This window comes from Syngnathoides biaculeatus, chromosome 2 (genome assembly GCF_019802595.1).
Source record: "Syngnathoides biaculeatus isolate LvHL_M chromosome 2, ASM1980259v1, whole genome shotgun sequence".
NCBI classification, from domain to species: Eukaryota; Metazoa; Chordata; class Actinopteri; order Syngnathiformes; family Syngnathidae; genus Syngnathoides; species Syngnathoides biaculeatus.
In genome coordinates, this window is record NC_084641.1 from 15,023,657 (window position 1) to 15,042,742 (window position 19,086).

Consider the following 19,086-nt stretch of genomic DNA (forward strand, 5'->3'; position numbering starts at 1 on the left):
CCTGATTACATACCGGTAGAGGTACGGAAGCAATTTGGAGAGATGGCTGTGGAGTTTTTGACCAACTTATTCAACAGAATACTAGCGGGCGAAAAGATGCCTGAAGGATGGAGGAAAAGTGTTCTAGTTCCCATTTTTAAGAACAAAGGGGATGTTCAGAGCTGTGGGAACTATAGAGGAATAAAGTTGATGAGCCACACAATGAAGTTATGGGAAAGAGTAGTGGAGGCTAGACTCAGGACAGAAGTAAGTATCTGCGAGCAACAGTATGGTTTCATGCCTAGAAAGAGTACCACAGATGCATTATTTGCCTTGAGGATGCTCGTGGAAAAGTATAGAGAAAGTCAGAAGGAGCTACATTGTGTCTTTGTGGATCTAGAGAAAGCCTATGACAGAGTACCAAGAGAGGAACTGTGGTACTGCATGCGTAAGTCTGGTGTGGCAGAGAAGTATGTTAAAATAGTACAGGACATGTATGATGGCAGCAGAACAATGGTGAGGTGTGCCTTAGGTGTGACAGAGGAATTTAAGGTGGAGGTGGGACTGCATCAGGGATCAGCTCTGAGCCCCTTCCTGTTTGCAGTGGTAATGGATAGGCTGACAGATGAGGTTAGACTGGAATCCCCTTGGACCATGATGTTCGCAGATGATATTGTCATATGCAGTGAAAGCAGGGAGCATGCAGAGGAACAATTGGAAAGATGGAGACATGCACTGGAAAGGAGAGGAATGAAGATTAGCCGAAGTAAAACAGAATATTTGCGCGTGAATGAGAAAAGTGGAGGGGGAAGAGTGAGGCTACAGGGAGAAGAGATAGCGAGGGTGGACGACTTCAAATACTTGGGGTCAACAATACAGAGCAATGGAGAGTGTGGTCAGGAAGTGAAGAAACGGGTCCAAGCAGGTTGGAACAGCTGGCGCAAGGTGTCTGGTGTGTTATGTGACAGAAGAGTGTCTGCTAGGATGAAGGGCAAAGTTTACAAAACAGTGCTGAGGCCGGCCATGATGTACGTATTAGAGACGGTGGCACTGAAGAAACAACAGGAAGCTGAACTGGAGGTGGCAGAAATGAAGATGTTGAGGTTCTCGCTCGGAGTGACCAGGTTGGATAGGATTAGAAATGAGCTCATTCGAGGGACGGCCAAAGCTGGATGTTTTGGAGACAAGATTCGAGAGAGCAGACTTCGATGGTTTGGACATGTTCAGTGGCGAGAGAGTGAGTATATTGGTAGAAGGATGCTGAGGATGGAGCTCCCAGGCAAAAGAGCGAGATGAAGACCAAAGAGAAGGTTGATGGATGTGGTGAGGGAAACATGAGGACAGTTGGGGTTAGAGAGGAAGATGCAGGAGATAGGCTAAGATGGCAAAAGATGACACGCTGTGGCGACCCCTAACGGGACAAGCCGAAAGGAAAAGAAGAAGAAGAAGAAGAGTGTCTGTACGTTTCGTGACATTCAGACTGTGCTAATACGAAATATTCTGCCTTGGTTCAATTAAAAATTATGAAAAATCATTAGTATAGAGTACAGTACATTACAAATGGATGGTTGGAAACAAAACCAATTGTTTGCCGTCAGGGGGCGGTAATGTATGTTTAAGTCTGTTGTCAACCACCAATAAACCGAAGAAAAATAGATGCGCATGCGTATAATGGGCGTAAATGTATGAGGAAATGCGGAGGTGTCAGGGATTCATCAGTCGAGCAATTTTTTAATATGCTCTTCACAGTCTAGTCGAATACACTCCCTTTTTTTTTTATATTGTTGCGATGCTTCAAGTTTTAGGTCTTTTTTTAGCTCTCCACTCAGCTGTCGCTTCCACTTGTCACCAAAGTCTTTTGTCTCTTTTTTTCTCCTGCCGAGGCCCCAAATGTGGGCTAACTGGACCGGAGAGAAAATGTCATCAGGTTTTTGACACTCTTTTCCTTAAGTTCAGGCTTGGAGTATGACATGGCGTATTTATTTCGTCCTCCGACATTTTCAAACCAAAACAATTAGCCTTGGACGTGACCCATGGCGTCCTCAAAAGCAGATACCGGAGTTGGCAATGACAATAATTGTCCCAAAGAAAATATCAGTAGCAGCGATTCGTCGAGTGACGCATCAGACAATCACCAGATTTATTGCCTTGATGACCTGGTGAGCATCGCCGTAGTAGGTGAGTTGCAACGACATCTCTAACCGCCCATATCCTCATTCCATTTGGCCTTACACTTTTTCAGAATGCGCCTGTTGCACTCGGCGCCTTTGTGCTTCCTGATGGCGGAAAGCGATGACCACCTCTGACTTGAACTAAAAATGTGGTTTAAAAAAAAGCAAAACATTTTTGTGTGCGTGTACACATCGTCAGATACACAATAAAAGGTTTGGGTGTTTTGTCGACCCTGATATCAGTAGTCAAGTAGGCTTACAACTGATATTTGGAGCCAGTATTGCATTAGCGTTTACATTAAACCAGATAAACCTGTTAGTGGCGACAAAACATGAACACAGCCTAAAATGGGCAGCACACAGACCAATTTTGAACATCTTACCTGACTTTTTTTTTTACATGTGGAAGATCGCACACCATCCATCCATCAATCCATCCATTATCTACCACTTTTCCGGGTCGGGTTGCGGGGGAAATAGCTTCAGCAGGGATACCCAGACTTCCCTTTCCCCAGCCGCCACTTCCAGCTCTTCCGGAGGGATCCCGAGGCGTTCCCAAGCCTGCCGAGAGACATAGTCTCTCCAGCGTGTCCTGGGTCGTCCTCGGGGTCTCTTTCCAGTGGGACATGCCCAGAACACCTCACCAGGGAGGCGTCCAGGAGGCACCCGAATCAGATGCCGCAGCCACCTCATCTGGCTCCAGTCAATGCAGAAGAGCAGCGACTCAAAACTGAGCCCCTCCCGGATGACCGAGCTTCTCACTCTATCTCTAAGTGAGAGCCCGGACACCCTGCGGAGGAAACTCATTTTGGCCACTTGTATCCAGGATCTTGTTCTTTCTGTCACGACCCACAGCTCATGCCCATAGGTGAGGGTAGGAATGGAGCTCCACTGGTAAGGTGAGAGCTTCGCCTTTAGACTTGGCTCCCTCTGTACCACAACAGACCGATACAAAGTCCGCATCACTCCTGACGCTGCACCGATCCGTCTGTTGATCACCCCCTCCATTCTTCCCTCACTTGTGAACAAGACCCCAAGGTACTTGAACTCCTCCACTTGGGGAGGGATCTCATCCCCGACCTGGAGAGGGCACGCCACCCTTTTCCGAGTGAGGACCATAGTCTCGTATTTGGAGGTGCTCATTCTCATCCCAGCCGCTTCACACTCGACTGCGAATCGCTCCAGTAAGAGCTGGAGATCACGACTTGATGAAGCCAACAGAACCACATCATCCGCCAAGAGCAGAGATGCGATGCTGAGGCCACCAAAGCGGACACCCTTTACGCTTCGGCTGCACCTAGAAATTCTGTCCATAAAAGTTATGAACGAAATCGGTGACAAAGGGCAGCCTTGGCGGAGTCGAACCCTTATGATGACTACAAAAATTGGAAAATTGCGCGCACGAGGAAAAAATTGCCATCTCTGTGCTTACTGGTTTTATATTGTGGTTTTCCTTAAGATGAGCAGCACACCACATACTTATGCATATATCTACCAACAGCTTATCTGGTAATGAGGTTGCAAACCTTTCCTAGTTTTGTCATTCATAGTGAGTGACTTTGAGAAACGTGTTCAATCATACAAAATCTCAACCCTGCCATTGCGTCTCTATTCGTGTCCACTAACAGCACGAGTTATGGCTCGCTTTTCGTGATTTGCTGGCTTTCTTTCATGTCATAATCACAGAGCGCGTAGCATTTGCAACAAAATAGAATAAATATTTAACAGGTTTAACATTTATAATGTTGAACCCAAACGTTTTTTGAGTAGAGTTAGAAAAGGGGAAAAAAAAATCACTTCGGCAGCACAGCCCACACCATAGGATAATACATTGGGATCATCTTTTAGAGACATCAGTCCTTTTGCTTACTTTGGTCCTCACTGGAGTTGTGAAAGCTTAAATTTGGTCTGGTTAGCGGTGTGTGGGAAAGCTCGGAATAATACTCTTCCTTCCTTGTGTTGCCTTTATTCAGGTACAGGAACTTTTGGCCGAGTATATCTGGTTCGAGACAAGAACAGCAGGACCTTTTATGCCCTGAAACAAATGAGGATCCCTGATGTGATTCGCCTGAAGCAGGAGCAGCATGTACACAACGAGAAGGCAGTTCTGAAAGAGGTCAAGCATCCCTTCCTCATACGACTGTAAGTTTGTTCGGCATGGTTTCCATGACTACTGCGCTGTCTGGGAGCACCTCCTTGAATTATAACTCCAAATTGTATCACAGAGTTGCTATCCTGACTCCTCACTCTAAGGCATCCAGAAACACCACATACAGTAGTAAATAGCCTGGAGTAAGGTAGCTAGTGCTATTGAAGAAAACTTCAAAGCCAGTTTAATTATGATGAAAAGTTTACATTTGTGTCTCTTTCTATTATCCACAAAATTTCTGTTATAAATACAAAGTGCAACTGTTCATCCTTTCAATCAGGGGACACTTGGGTTTCACGCTAGGTGTTAGAGACTGAAGTGCCATGATTTGCACTCAGTTGTAAAGCAAAAACCAAAATAAGTGACAATATATTGCAGTACCGGCGGAACGGTGGATCACCTGGTAAAGGGTTGGCCTCACAGTTCTGAGGTCCCGGGTTCAATCCCGGATCCGCCTGCATGGGTTTTCTCCAGACACTCCAGTTTTCTCCCACATTTTAAAAACATGCAACATTAATTAGACACTAAATTGCAGCTAGGTATTATTGTGCGCGCGACTGTTTGTTTGTCTCAATTTGCCCTGCGATTGACTGGCAACCAGTTCAGGGTGTACCCCGTCTCCTTCCCGTTAACAGCTGGGATAGGCTCCAGCACTCCCCCCGATCCTCGTGAGGATAAGCGGCTAAGAAAATTGATGGATGGATATTGGAGTACTACTGTATTTGCATGTGAACAAGAATGAGCATGTGGTAAGGAGGAGGGTGACAAGAATGACATATCAGTGAACATGAATAATATTGCCCGCATCTGGAATCCAAAGCAGTTGACCCATAACACCGGTACTCGAAACGTACTACGATACCATCCATCCATTTTACGTTCCACTTATCCTCACTTGGGTCAAGGGGATGTTCGGGCCTATCGTGTTTGACTCTGGCCAAGAAACAGGGTACACTGAACTGGTCGGCAGCCAATCGCATACTCATACCCCAGGGACAGTTTAGTCTTCAGTGAACCCACCATGCATGTTGAAAAGTGGCAAGAAACCGGAGTACTAGGAGAAAATCACACAGGCACCGGGAGAACATACAATCCCCCGACAGTGAGATTTTTCTTTGCTAATTTGTGCCTTGGCCCAACAATGTTTGGGAAATGCTGAAGTTGGCTGTAAATTTTACTACTGCTTTTTTTTTTGTTGTTGTTCTTTGTCAGGTTTTGGACACACCATGACGAATGCTTCCTTTATATGTTGATGGATTACGTGCCTGGCGGTGAGCTGTTCAGCTACCTTCGGAGCCGAGGCCGCTTCAGTAACTCCACTGGTCTGTTCTACGCTTCTGAGATAGTCTGTGCTATCGAGTACCTCCACTCCAAAGACATAGTTTACCGTGACCTGAAGCCAGAGAACATCTTGCTGGACAGGGAAGGGCACATCCGCCTGACTGACTTTGGTTTTGCAAAGAAGCTCTCGGATAGGTAAAATCAGTATACTGTACATGCAGCCATGTAGCTACTATACTGTATGTTGTGGCCACTTGTTGCTCTGTTAAACTCCTGACAAGGTTGCTCGGGCCACTACTGTGAAAGCGGGCAAGTCTCCGGCTCTCTCCTCTCTCTCCCTCTCCCCTCACGTTAAAGTGGCACTCAGCTGGCATGGAAATTTAACACACCACAGTTAAGTGAGCTCTTGTGTAAATTGAGGCTTCCAAGCCAAGACTCATTTTCGGTAGCAACCTTGAATTGGTAAATGGGCCTTGTTATGGACGCAAAGTACAACTAACTCACTGAGCTGCCAAACGAAGTAACGTCACTTTATCCTTATATAGTGTTCCCCGTTGTTGCTTACAGATATGAAATGCAATTGTTCCTCATTGCCTCGTGAGCAATACCCCATAGTAGTTTACATCTATGCTACAACGCATGCTTGCATGCATGTTAACAGTGTAACCAGTGTTTAAGTGTACCTTGTCAGACAAGCCCCACAACATTTACAAATGTTGGAACTCAGTGTGCACATAAGGTGCACCATACTGTAAGGTGCTATGTCTAATGTGCCGCTTCATCTATTTCGATGAGAAAGACCTCTACAATCGTGAAAATACAATACATTTAAATTAAAAAAAAAAAAAGCAAAAGCCGCGAATATGCGGGGTTGCTAACGGTGAACCGCGATTGGACAGGGCACGCTGTGGAGTGAGGGAGGCAACTCGTGTGACAAAGAATACGTACGCCATGGGGCTGTGTTTTACCCCTGCCCACAAAATTAGGAGAATTAAAATGGTGAAAAATATATACTGAAGCTATACCCCAACACTTTAGCGTTATATTTTGATGTGGCTTTCGTTATTATTTCACCACTTGAAACATTTAATGTATTCAGAAATAAAACTATCTCCCGTGACCCCCTTTAAAAATGTAATCCTATAAATAATCCAAATGCTTCATAAATGTTATGTACTAGTACTCTGATTTCGTCTTTTTTCAGTAACTGTACTGGATTAGAATTGCCTTTTATTTTCTTTTTAAATAATCCTGAATGCATAATGCCAGCTCATATATTCTGTGACAACAGTACAACCCTGTTCCCACGTGTCCCCCCTGCAATGTTCTAGTGTACCCCCAAGGGTATGCGTAACTCAGGTTGGGAAACTGAATTCAAGGATTATAGTGAGTTGAAGTGTAAATCAATGAGCTGTGTACATTTGTTGAGATTATAAGATCTTGATTTTCATATCAATTTTTTGTCCATTTTTAATCATTGTCTTGATAGTGACCATTGTGAGTGTTGTTTTTCCTTCTTATGGTAGACTACCAAGAATGTTCTCCAAGTGTATACTAGACAATTATCTATTGCTTGGGGTCATTTGCTATTTCCTTTATGATCATACGAAACTATTTAAAAAGGTCAAGTAAGACAAAGGCTGTCTTTAAAAAAAAAAAAAAAAAAAACATTAACTTTCAAACACCACACACACACACACACGCTAATACTGACTTCAACACTTGTTAGAATATATGAGGCGCCTGGAATCATTCTGTTTCTGTATTCCCGAATAGAACCTGGACTCTATGTGGCACTCCAGAGTATCTTGCTCCAGAAGTTATCCAGAGCAAAGGTCATTGCCGTGCTGTGGACTGGTGGGCTCTTGGCATTCTCATCTTTGAAATGTTGGCTGGGTGCGTACTTCTCAATACACGCTACTGACTAAGCATGCACCGAGTGGTATAAGAAGCAGGAAATAGAAGCTGCAGAAAAACCTGGAATTAAAGTATCCGGTATGTCCCTAATTTTGAGACTGAACCATTTTCCAGATCCGGCCGACTACATCATTTTATGTGACCCTTGAAAGCAAATCAGGTCCATGGATAATGTCGAGGAGAGCTATTACAACCAGTGTTAAAACAAACTGAATAGTAGTTGAACAGTCATTTGGTGTTTGCAATAATATGAGAAGATTGTGAAGGATGAACATTGAATGGAATTTTAATCATGATCTTGATTTTGGCTGCCACAATTTAAATGAGCCCATCGTCGTCATTTTTTTAACATTTAAAATGCGGGCACTGCTGCATATGAAATGTGCTTTATTTGTAGCAGATCCTGCATCTCAGTCTGCTAGCCACCAGGGGGTGAACGAACATATGGTTAATTCATTTATGTACCCACTGCTCTCTTTTGCGTTTGGGGGCATAGATATTTTTAATCTATCGTTAATTCTTGTCCATCCATTATCTTTGCCGCTTATCCTCACGAGGGTTGTGGGAGTGCTGGAACCTATCCCAGCTGTCAATGCGCAGGAGGCAGGTTATATCCTGAACTGGTTGCCAGCCAAACGCAGGGTACATGAAGACAAACAGCCGCACTCATAATCACACCTCGGGGCAATTAATGTTGCATGTTTTTGGGATGTGGGAGGAAACCAGAGTTCCCGGAGGAAAGCCACGCAGGTACGGGGAGAACATCCAAACTCCACAAAGGCGGGTCCGGGATTGAACACGTGACCTAAGAACTGTGAGGCCAACACTTTACCAGCTGAACCACCGTGCCGCCCAGTAATTCTTATTTAAAGATGAATTTTGCACTGAAAACTTATCCATATTGTATGTTGAAATGTAGTGAAATAAAAATATATATTTTTTTCCAAACACAAAGAATAACTGTCACTCACAATTGTAATGGCAATATCCATTAAAAAAAATCTAATATTTTGACAATAATTGTGCAACCATACAATCAATATACAAATGTATGGTTTCACAGTCATAATGGCCGTCTAAAGAAATAACTGATTTGACTTCCAATTAAAAGCAAGTTTGACGCAGACTTTGTGCAACATGGCGCTGTGACAGCTCAAGCCTGTTGTGTGCTATCCATTTTAACTTTTTTTTCATTAAAGTATACAGAGAATAGTATACTACAAATATGTAGTGTCAGGAAGAATGATAAAAAGCTCTTCCACTAGATAACAGAAGGTACAATTAATCTACCTGTAGACATTCATACATTGTCGGTGTATTAAAAAAAAAATCTGTTCCAATTCTTATGCTCGTTTGAAAAGTAGGTTGGCTTCGAGACAAAAGGTGCTATGTCCTGAGTTGTTGGACTCATCTAGTTTAAAATACCATGAACTAAAAGCTGGAATTCAAAATTTTGTCATTTTCATCTTTGAATCTGAAATGTCTTGAGTATACAACAAAAACAAAAGAATTGATCTTGCTGTTGCAATACATTTTGAGGGCACCGTATTTTACATCATGTCCCAGAGCTCTTATCAAGGTCGGGAGACACTCAACAATCTTACTATACTATATATGGTCGCCAAGGCAATCTTATTATTAGTGAATATAGAGTCACATTTAAATCTGTTGTGTTGAGAACCACTTCTGATTGTCACTCTCCAGGCATCCACCTTTTTTTGATGACAATCCATTTGGAATCTACCAGAAGATTCTGGCTGGAAAACTGGATTTCCCACGTCATCTGGATTTTTATGTCAAGTAAGTAAGTTTTGATTTAAAAAAAAAAAAAAAAAAAAAGTAGTTTTCTGTCAACTAATTACAGTCTGAGGCAGGTTCTTGCATTGGTCATTTGTGTGGCCACACAAGATGGCATTCCTGCCAGAAATGGTTTTCTATTGCGTAAAGGGGCACTACCTATGTTGTACCCGCTCACACAAGGCGGTACTCAAGTTAGCACCGCTGGTGATTAAAGTCTTAGAATCCACCTTTTTGAGCAGGGTTACAAGGAAATCCTAAACTTTTTTTGTGAGCCAACTCTGAGTGATGAATTCAAATGAGACATGGGACCATGATTGTGGTCGCATTTGCTTGAAAGGACAAGCAAATCTGAATGGGAATTTGTTGTTGGTCAATTGACGTTCCTTGTTAGGGCCAGATATATTTAGACAGTGGGGTCAGACATTAACGGTGACCTGGGGCACACTGCGCTGCTATCCCAGGCAGCCACCTCTGTACAAACGTTAGCCTGGTTTGGGCAGTAAAACCTTCAGTCATGAAAAATCTTTGTCTGACAAAAATATTTTTGAAAGCTCGTTTTCAGTTGCGGACTGAAATACTTTTATCACCGAAGCACCCTGTCTGAAACAGGATGTTGTGATGACCCAAGGAAAAACTGGGGCTGATATAGGAGGTCACTGTCACAATCACTAAAACTTAATGTCTCGAGAATGTCCGGGACCGCCTCAACGTGGTTGAAGGTATCAGGCCACCACCTAAAAAAAAGCTTTGTCGGACTTCGGGGGTGTGAGAACCCCCTTTTCCATGAATAGTACATCAAGTACCACCTCAAAAAATAGCATATTTTCCTGACAACAAGCCGCTACTTTTTTTCAGATGCTGTGAAGCCTGCGGCATATTTAACGATGTGGCTAAAATATTTTTTTTGTCGCTAGTGGCTATGAGTTTAAAAATATAACAAAAACCTGTTTGAACAAAATGGTTAAAACAAAATACAGTAGCAAAGTAGGCTTAAATCCTCAAGGTGTAGGTTTTATTCCCTAAAATAGATTAAAAGAAATATTATGCACAGTTTAAATATAAACATTGTGCGTGATTATAGCAAATAACTATCTAAATAAATTAAATTAGTGTATGTAACTGATCTAAAAAAAAAAAAAAAATAAAAATCAAGCATCCAGTTTACGCATATTTTGAAGATCTTCTTCAGTGATTCTTTTGCGTATCACTCTAGGTAGTCCATATAATATAATATAATATAATATATTATAATTACTGCTGTTAAGTATATCGTCAAGTAATACCCAAGTCCTTCCAAAATTGGTGGTTTGAGGTCAGAATAATACCGTTTGTTCAGTCTTATTTCATTATTGTGATATTGGCCACTAGGTGGTGCATATGAGTCGCCTCTTTCCATCAATTTTCCTTACTGCTTATCCTCACTCTGCTCTTGGAAGCGCTGGAGCCTATCCCAGCTGACTGAGTGAGAGGCGAGGTACACCCTGAACTGGTCGCCAGCCAATCGTTGGTGAAAGCTGCAATCTCGGTGAAAGATTTACAGACTTTTTGTTTTCACAGAGACCTAATCAAGAGGTTTCTGGTAATTGACCGAGCCAGGCGACTTGGCAACATGAAGGTAAGTAAGTTTTTGTTTTCATTGAATATTACAAAATTGATACAGCCTATGAGATTCCATATTTGCTATATGACAATGTTTGGGCACACCATGCTTCATTTATAAAATGATGTTGATCAACAGAAAAGGTTGTTGACACACTAATTGCTACTGTTGCAAAAACAACCCCAAAGTATGATGCTGCACTTAGGGCTGCAAAATACTGTGAATTTTCAAAGTTGGAAACATTTCTTGGGAATTATTTTCTACTAACGAATAAATCTGTGGAAATATAAACCTTAGAATCATACTTTGTACGCCTGTCTTGGGCGGTCGGTATTTTTATGGTTATTTTATGCTATTGCCAAGTTCAATTTTCTCTGTAAATTTACCGGAAATGTCTTGTCCACCCCATCCCAAATTACATCATATTTTACAGGTTATCTGAAATTAAGGTGGTGCTTAATTTGTTTGGGTTAAATGTACAACCTTCTTTTTATTGCTTTAGAATGGCGCAGATGACGTGAAAAAGCACCGATGGTTCAAGGCCATCGATTGGGAGACTGTTCCGCTGAAAAAATTGAAAGTACGTCTTTTCATGATTTTAAAACAGTTGCTTGAGGAACAATTTGGAGTAATCTGAATTTTAAAATGGAGCAGAAATAGCAAGATTATTGTCTTTTGACAAGGGGAGTGTAACCCAAATCAAACGGTAATCATGGGAACTGCTCTCCAGTGAAACTCTGCCTATTCATACTTTGCTCTTCCAAAATTTATCTTCTCTGTGGCAACTGTAATATAGTTTCGGTTTCATAGTCTGTGATGGTATCTTTACAATTGTTAACTGTTATAGAGACTTTCTGTGGTCTGCGTCAGCGCCCCGTAGGAGTTTACTGTATTCGTTGCCACATTGAATGCTGAGTTTACAGATTTCATCTGAATCCTACAGCAGTGCTCGCTTGCATTTGTAGCCGTTAGTCGTTGTCTTTCCTGTATATCTCCATGAAAACCACAAAACACATCGTGCATCAACACAGTTGTTTACAATACAAATTGAAAAATCTGTCAAATATATTTTAAGATGAGATAGTAATATGCACGATTTTTTTTAATTCCATTTGGCAGTAAGCTATCTTCTTTTGTGTACTGGAAATTGAGAAGAACCTCTTTTTGCTTCCTCTTTGTCTTCTTACTAACACAGTTACTGTATAATAAGCGACGAAAAATGTTGTTTTACACAGCGTATCTTACCAAGACAGGGATTTCATTCCTCACATTCTTTCAAACATTGGAGAAATAATACTTTACAACAGTATAGCTTCTATAACAGTGTAATGTAACCTCACAGCAAATATTTTTGACACTGCTGGGCAGCATAAATGTGTAGACCCCGAAATGAAGGTGTCTAATAGTACCCAAAGTATGAAAAATAGTAAATATTTTGTGTGGCTCACATTATTTTCCAGCACTACTTTAACAGTCTTGGGCATGAAGATCACCATAGCTTCTCATGTTGCCAATAGAAGGAATTCTCTTGCCCTCCTCCATGACATCACTGAGCTGGTGGATGTTAGAGCTCTTGTCCTCCTCCACCTTCCACTTTACGATGCCCCCAGAAAATCTCAATAGATTTTTTTTTTTTTTTCAATGAAAACTATATTTCGCTTCAGTTTGGAGCAAATCTTGCCATAATGGCCTCATAATTAGTGGATGGTGCTGGACAAATAATAGCATCGAGCCTCAGTGATGGAAATGAATGCCGCTACACTGATTCAGTTGTTTCTTGAAATAAGAAGTCTGAATGATTCTATTGTCTGTTTTGAAGAGTATACAATAATCTAGCCAGAGTTCAAATCTTGAATTCAATTTATTTCCAAAAAATAATTACCTCTTCTTACTGTAACTTTTGTTTAAATCCACAGCCTCCAATAGTTCCCAAAGTGTCCCATGATGGCGACACCACAAACTTTGAAGTTTACCCCAATGATGAATGGAAAAAAGACCCTTCTGTTCCACCAAGAGATTTGGAGATCTTCAAAAACTTTTGACAACTCCAAATTTGTATTTAGTCAGGGTAGGGGCGGGGGCATTGCAACGAACAAGTCCTTTAAGTGTTAAGGGAATACAGTGGACCCCTGCATATTTGCGGTTCAACATTTGCAGTCACCTAGTTTCAGATTTATTTTTTTTCATCTGTCCTCCATTAGTTGTGAAAAAACTCACTTTCACTCCCTTTTATTCTGTAATGTGGCAAGGTATTTTTTTTCTGGGCAAAATACTGTTGACAGTATGTATGTATAATTTATGTATTGTAGTAACAAACAGTTACTAGTTGGCTGCTCAACTGAGCTTCTGTGACAGCAGGGAGATGGTGGAAGTTCCACCCACAGATGGGAAAAGGTAGAAACCACATGCCCCTTTTGCGCGACGTGCTACGGCAGCCCTTAGGCTAGGTGGTAAAGTCGTCAGCGCATTCTGTGCGCGGACGGAAAGAAAATCGAAAGAGGAAGGATGCCGACGAATTGTGCAGGATATGATTACGTGCCATACACGTACAACAATGGAACTGAGGAGTAACCATTCACAGGTAAAATTATTTTTGCGTGATATTAAAAAAATTGTAATGGAATACCGTAACTTTCGGCCTATAGAGCGCACCAGTTCATTTGTAAACGAAATACCATTTGGTACATACAGACGCCGCACCTGTGGAAAAGCCCCAAGTGCCCACATTGAAACACGAGATATTTACAAAGAAAGACGATACGCAGTTTTCAAAGTTTTAATACCTTAGCTTAGCTTAACATAGCAACAACTCGGTACCATGAACAGAGCTGGTTTAAAAAAAAAAAAAAGTGTGGTAGCAACACGGTAGCACAGCACTAACAGGGCTGGTTTAAAAAAAAAAAAAAAAACACCTAAATCACTGAGACGTGGCAGAAGCACAGCAGCAACATCCTAACACAGCGCTAACAGGGTCGGTTTAAAAAAAAAAACATACTGGTAAAAATCACAGACGTGGCAGCATCACAGCACCAACATCCTAGCACAGCGCTAACAGGGCCGGTTGGGGGGGGGGGGGGGGGGGAGATACTGGTAGAAATTTCTGACACACAGGAGTAAAACACTAACAGCGCTAACAGTACCGGATTTAAAAAAAAAAAAAAAAAAAATTGCCGGTAAAAATCACTGAGACACAGCAGCAACACGCTAGCACAGCGCTAACAAGGCCGGTTCAACAACAACAAATATATATATATTTATATAGATATATACTGGTAAAAATCACTGAGACACGGCAGCAACATACTACCGCAGTGCTAACAGCACCGTCTTAAAAAAAAAAAAAACATACCGGTAAAAGTCACTTCCTCGGCATATATATTCCACTGGTCTCACTCTTTCCTTCTCCGCTCGAGTGCCCCCTTGCGGCCGTTGGAACAAATGCACAAATTAGCCACGTCACCCCATAAACCCTGGGGTTGATGGCGTGTGAAGAAAATTGCAGCTTATAGGCCGGAATTTACGGTATATTGAAAGCACAGGCTTTTAACATTGACATGAAAAGAAACCCACATGAAAATAGTTTCAGAAATCAGCATTTTCCAGCTTAATTTCACCGTCCATCCATTACCTTGACAGGAATGTCGACCTTCTCAACATGGCCGTCACGTAGGAACGTCGTTCAGCCGAGCTGCTACAATCTGCTGACATATCTTTGGTTTCCCCAACACACACACAGACTCACTCGCTCACGCCGTTCTTGTCCCACTCATCCAATGATAAATGGGTTGAGTGCATAATAGGTGAGATGACAGCCCCCACGTCTGCAGCTTTGCAGCGTTAAACTTTTGCTAAACAAATAAACACAGCATCAAAACCAATGTTATAACAACTCCGTGGAATGTCACGAAACATTACAACTGGTTTGCCGTACGGTTAAATAGTCCTTGTTTTCCACCAAACGTCATTGCAACAATAATTCCTAGTCGTCATCGTCGTCATTAGAACTGTTAGCATGTATGTACAGGTACTGTACATAGTGTATGTGTGTACTTAGCTGGAAGATGTTTATTAATCGTGTTTTTTAAGAGTACAGCAATGTTTGTGTTTGAAATGCTATTTAAGTGTTTTGGGATCATAGTTATCAGTGTATTTGTGGTTTAAGCTTAATGTAGGCAGTTCTAATCACTTTTGGAAACATCGGTTATTCACAGAAATTCGCTATTTCCGGACGTGCTTCGTCCCCATCCCCCGCATATCGTGGGGGTCCACTGTATTTATATTACTCAAAGTTGGCATGTTTTACCTCTTTAACTCCGAATGAGTCATACTGTAACTTACCACCAAACATGCTTTTTATGCACTCATCCACTTCCCCAACTTTTTAGTATTAATCTCTGAGCCTATACATGAGAGAAGAAACACGACTGTTATTTTCTACATTTTAAAATGTTTTATAGTTCATTGCAATTGCATATTTCTTTATGACCACTGAACCCTGTGACTTGTTGGCCAGAATACTTTTTTTGTTGTTGTTGATAAAATGCAGCAAAAAAGGTGCCTTATTTTTTTTGCTACGTTTGTTAGTTTCACTTGAAAATTTTCCTCAACTCCTCTTTCTTAAGTAACTCAAAATAAAAGAAAATAATAATCTTCCAGCAGTTTAAGGTGCTTGTCTCTTTTTTTTGGGGGGGGGACTCCTTTCTATTGGAATTAATTTTGCCTTTCGTGGTTTTGAACCCATGCATCCATCCATCCATTTTCTTTGCCGCTTATCCTCATGATGGTCACGGGGGGTGCTGGCGCCTATCCCAGCTGTCAACGGGCATGAGGCGGGGTACACCTTGAACTGGTTGCTAGCCAATTGCAGGGCACATAGAGACAAACAGCTCCACTCACAATCACACCTAGGGGCAATTTAGAGTGTCAATTAACATTTCATGTTTTGGGGGGGATGTGGGAGGAAACCAGAGTGCCCGGAGAAAACACACGCAGGCACGGGGAGAACATGCAAATTCCACACAGGCGGGGCCGGGATTGAACTCGGGACCTCAGAACTGTGAGGCCACCGCTTTACCAGCTGAGCCACTGTGGTACCCTGGTTTTGGACCATCCTATCCATTTTGTGGAACCTAATGCATTTTTAAAAATACTGTCAAAACAGAAATATTGTCGTTTTGGAATTAAATCAGAAAATTATCTTGTCTTTTGCCTTCTTAACCCATTCGTGGGCAGCATCACATTTTTGGGACATCATGATTTTCACGCATTATATCCTTCAGGATATCAAAATATTGAGGTGTTTTTATCTGAAGCCATAATTTGTTATCAGGAGAGGATAGCTCATTGGTCAAAGTTAGCACGGAGTTATTTCCCTTTCCTTCCTGACCCAACATGACTGCCTCATGTTATCATATAACTTAACCATAAAACGAAAAAGAAGTAATTCCTTGATTGTGGCCTGTTAGGAGACTTTTATCTCAATAAGGCAAAAAATTGGCCACCCAGGGTTTATGAAATCTCTTCAAAGGGAGAAGACTATCAAGAAGTTACAATTGTTTCGCGCTTCTCCCCGTCTCTGAAGCACACGGAAGAGCGACGCACAGTTAAACTAAAATGGGGGGGGGGGGGGTAATTAGGAAACAATTATTCAGTTATCTTGGCCTTGAAAGAAAAGGGAAAAAAAAAAACTGCTGGTTACATTAGAAAGTCGCACAACAACAAACCATTGAAGTAATAATAATACAGACTACTATGGAATAATATAATAAAAGTTCAGACATTATTTTGTCATGAAATCTGATGAAAACAAAAATCTTTAAATATGATACAGGTAACGTATTTAACAAACAAGCTAGAAAAACTGTAAGACTGTAAACTGTAAGTAGTGTAGGTTTAAGAAAATCCTTTAGAAGCAGCTTGTAATTCAATGTTGCAATAAAGTTTGACAGGAATATGAGTCATGATCATCAGTCATGTTACCATTCAAGCAGTCAGTTTGAGGGTAAAGGACAGGAAGACGGTGGTCATTTGTGGAGGACATTGTCAGTGAACAACCCCCGAAGGCATAACGAGAGTCCTTGTAGATTGTAAGCTTTGCCTCAGTCGGATCCTCACTCCTAGGAATGAAAAGGGAACGGTGAGGAAGTCACAACGCGGGCGTCATCAACAAGCGCGAAGCCGCTGCAGCTGGAATGCTGGGAGCATGCGGGAAACGTCGACATGAGGTGCGCATATGTGTTGTAACTCGGAGACACGAGTGTGGGTCTCCCTTGTCAGACGGAGGAGGAGAGTTGCAAGGTTAAGAGTAGCTGTCACATGGGGGAGGCCCGACAGAAAACCGCAGCTGATAGGTGAGAACAGCATTGCTCCTCTAAAGGCTCCGTCACACCATGACGTTCTGGCCAACGTCCTCTGAACATTTCAATCGTTCTATTTTTCAGCGTTCTCAAACGCAGATGACACATCTGGCGTGTGAGTAACGTGTGTCTGACGCACAAAAAGCGTGTAACAGCGACCAAATAAGATACCCCTAAAAACCATTAGCGTGTGCAAACGCGTCATTGGGGCGCGACGAGCGATTTGTCAACGTAAGACGAGTGTGTTGAGCGTGTGACCAATGGGTGAATAACGACAGAAAAGCGTTTTGCTGGCGTGTAATTTTTACAGTGGAACCGGCACGAAAACGTTGGAAAGTTCATAGTCACTTCAGTTGTTGTCGTGAGTTAGAACAGTGAGCATCATGCCGCCGAGAAGAAAAAAAAATTAGGGCGCGAACTTCAACAACTAGCGCTGCTAGTAAGAAAGCTAGGCCTCTTTCATCATGAGCAATGTGTTTGGAGGAAAAACAACAGCAGGAGGAGGAGCACGTCCGGGAAGAAAACGAACTGCTGCTTTCTGCATCTTCCATAGTAGGTGCTCTCTACTGTAGCCTAATATTAAATGGACCTTGCTTACAAAGCATCGGTTCATATACCCATATGCATGGAAGTTCGGGAAACGCTCGAATGACGCTCAATGGACACCAAACAACGTTCGTTTCACTTTGGTTACACGCTGTGTGCGCTTGGGGATTGTTCAGCGGTCGTTGACAGGTCGCCAGTGAGTCGTTCACTGCAAAGCAAACGATTAAGTAACAACCAAGTAAAGCTAGAGTTACGACTGACTAACGCTAGGCAAACGCGTGCAACGCTCGGCGAACCTTAGTAAAACGTTCCACGGACATTCTTGAACGTTCTGCAGGGTTTAAAATTAAATGTTGACGAACGCTGGTCTCGGTGAGAACTTTTGTGCATGTTCCAAACTTTTTTTTTCCCGGACCGGCGTTCTCCGCCGATTCCCAGCGATCATTGACGTTCACTAGCGTTCAAACAACGCTCTTCTGGAGCTATCCCGGCAACCATGGGTGACTACCAACGTTTCCTCAAACGCTATCGAACGCTGACCAGAAGGTCATGGTGTGACGGGGCCATAAGATAGAATTTACACAGTGAGGAACATACTGATTGAGTAGAAATGACCCCATTTGGCCACGTGTGGTGACAACCGCCTGTTGAAAGGAGGCCACCGCGACAAGCCACACAGGACGGCCTCGTGCCGCAGAATCAAGTTGACGACGGAACTCAATGCCCCACTGGGTGAAGGCGGTTGCCATGGTGCTGAAGTAACAGCTTGTCCACAAGCAGAACAAGGGAGTTGGATGAATCAGGAATCCCAAGTATGGGGAGGGGCACACTTCAGGTGATCAAAGTGGGAGCAGCGTCAGGCGTCCGTTGGACGTGATGAGGAAGTGAACGGACAGCGGTCATAATCAGAATCATTTGGGATGAAATTTATGCACACGTTGGGCATGTTCAGGCCGGAGAAAGTGTTTTTTCCATGAGGATTGAGGAAGTTTGTGATACAAACAGCAATTTTGACAATGGTACCTTATGACCTTCTGATTCAAAGGTGTTTTAACAAAACAATTGTATCAGTCTCCCGTTGTTGTTTTTTAAGTGGGCGCGGCAATCAACAAGTCACCGACATACTGTAATAAAGCTGTGCCAGGTGTGTCAAAGATTCAAGAATGCGTGGCTCGCAAAAGAGGGTACTTTTTTTTCCATTGAGCGCAAACCAAAATTGTCAATCTTTGTGAAATAGTCCAGGGAAAAAAATGTGCCTCAGAGGTCAACAACTGAGAACCATTTTGT

The 19,086-nt window shown here is 42.4% G+C and overlaps 1 protein-coding gene across 2 annotated transcripts; it reads left to right on the forward strand.

Moving 5' to 3' along the window:
* The first annotated feature begins 1,643 nt into the window (after positions 1-1,643).
* On the forward strand, positions 1,644-15,555 carry prkx (protein kinase X-linked). Of its 2 annotated transcripts, XR_009797261.1 has the most exons (9): positions 1,644-2,157; positions 4,124-4,292; positions 5,512-5,775; positions 7,357-7,476; positions 9,202-9,297; positions 10,855-10,912; positions 11,400-11,477; positions 12,814-13,478; positions 14,534-15,555. XR_009797261.1 is itself a non-coding variant. In XM_061835986.1 (8 exons), the coding sequence occupies exons 1-8, from the start codon at positions 2,013-2,015 to the stop codon at positions 12,937-12,939; spliced, it is 1,056 nt and encodes a 351-aa protein (XP_061691970.1). In that variant the 5' UTR covers positions 1,644-2,012; the 3' UTR covers positions 12,940-15,555. The 2 variants fall into 2 exon arrangements, 1 of the variants encoding a protein (XP_061691970.1); XM_061835986.1 differs by having other exon boundaries at positions 12,814-15,555.
* Positions 15,556-19,086: the final 3,531 nt, after the last annotated feature.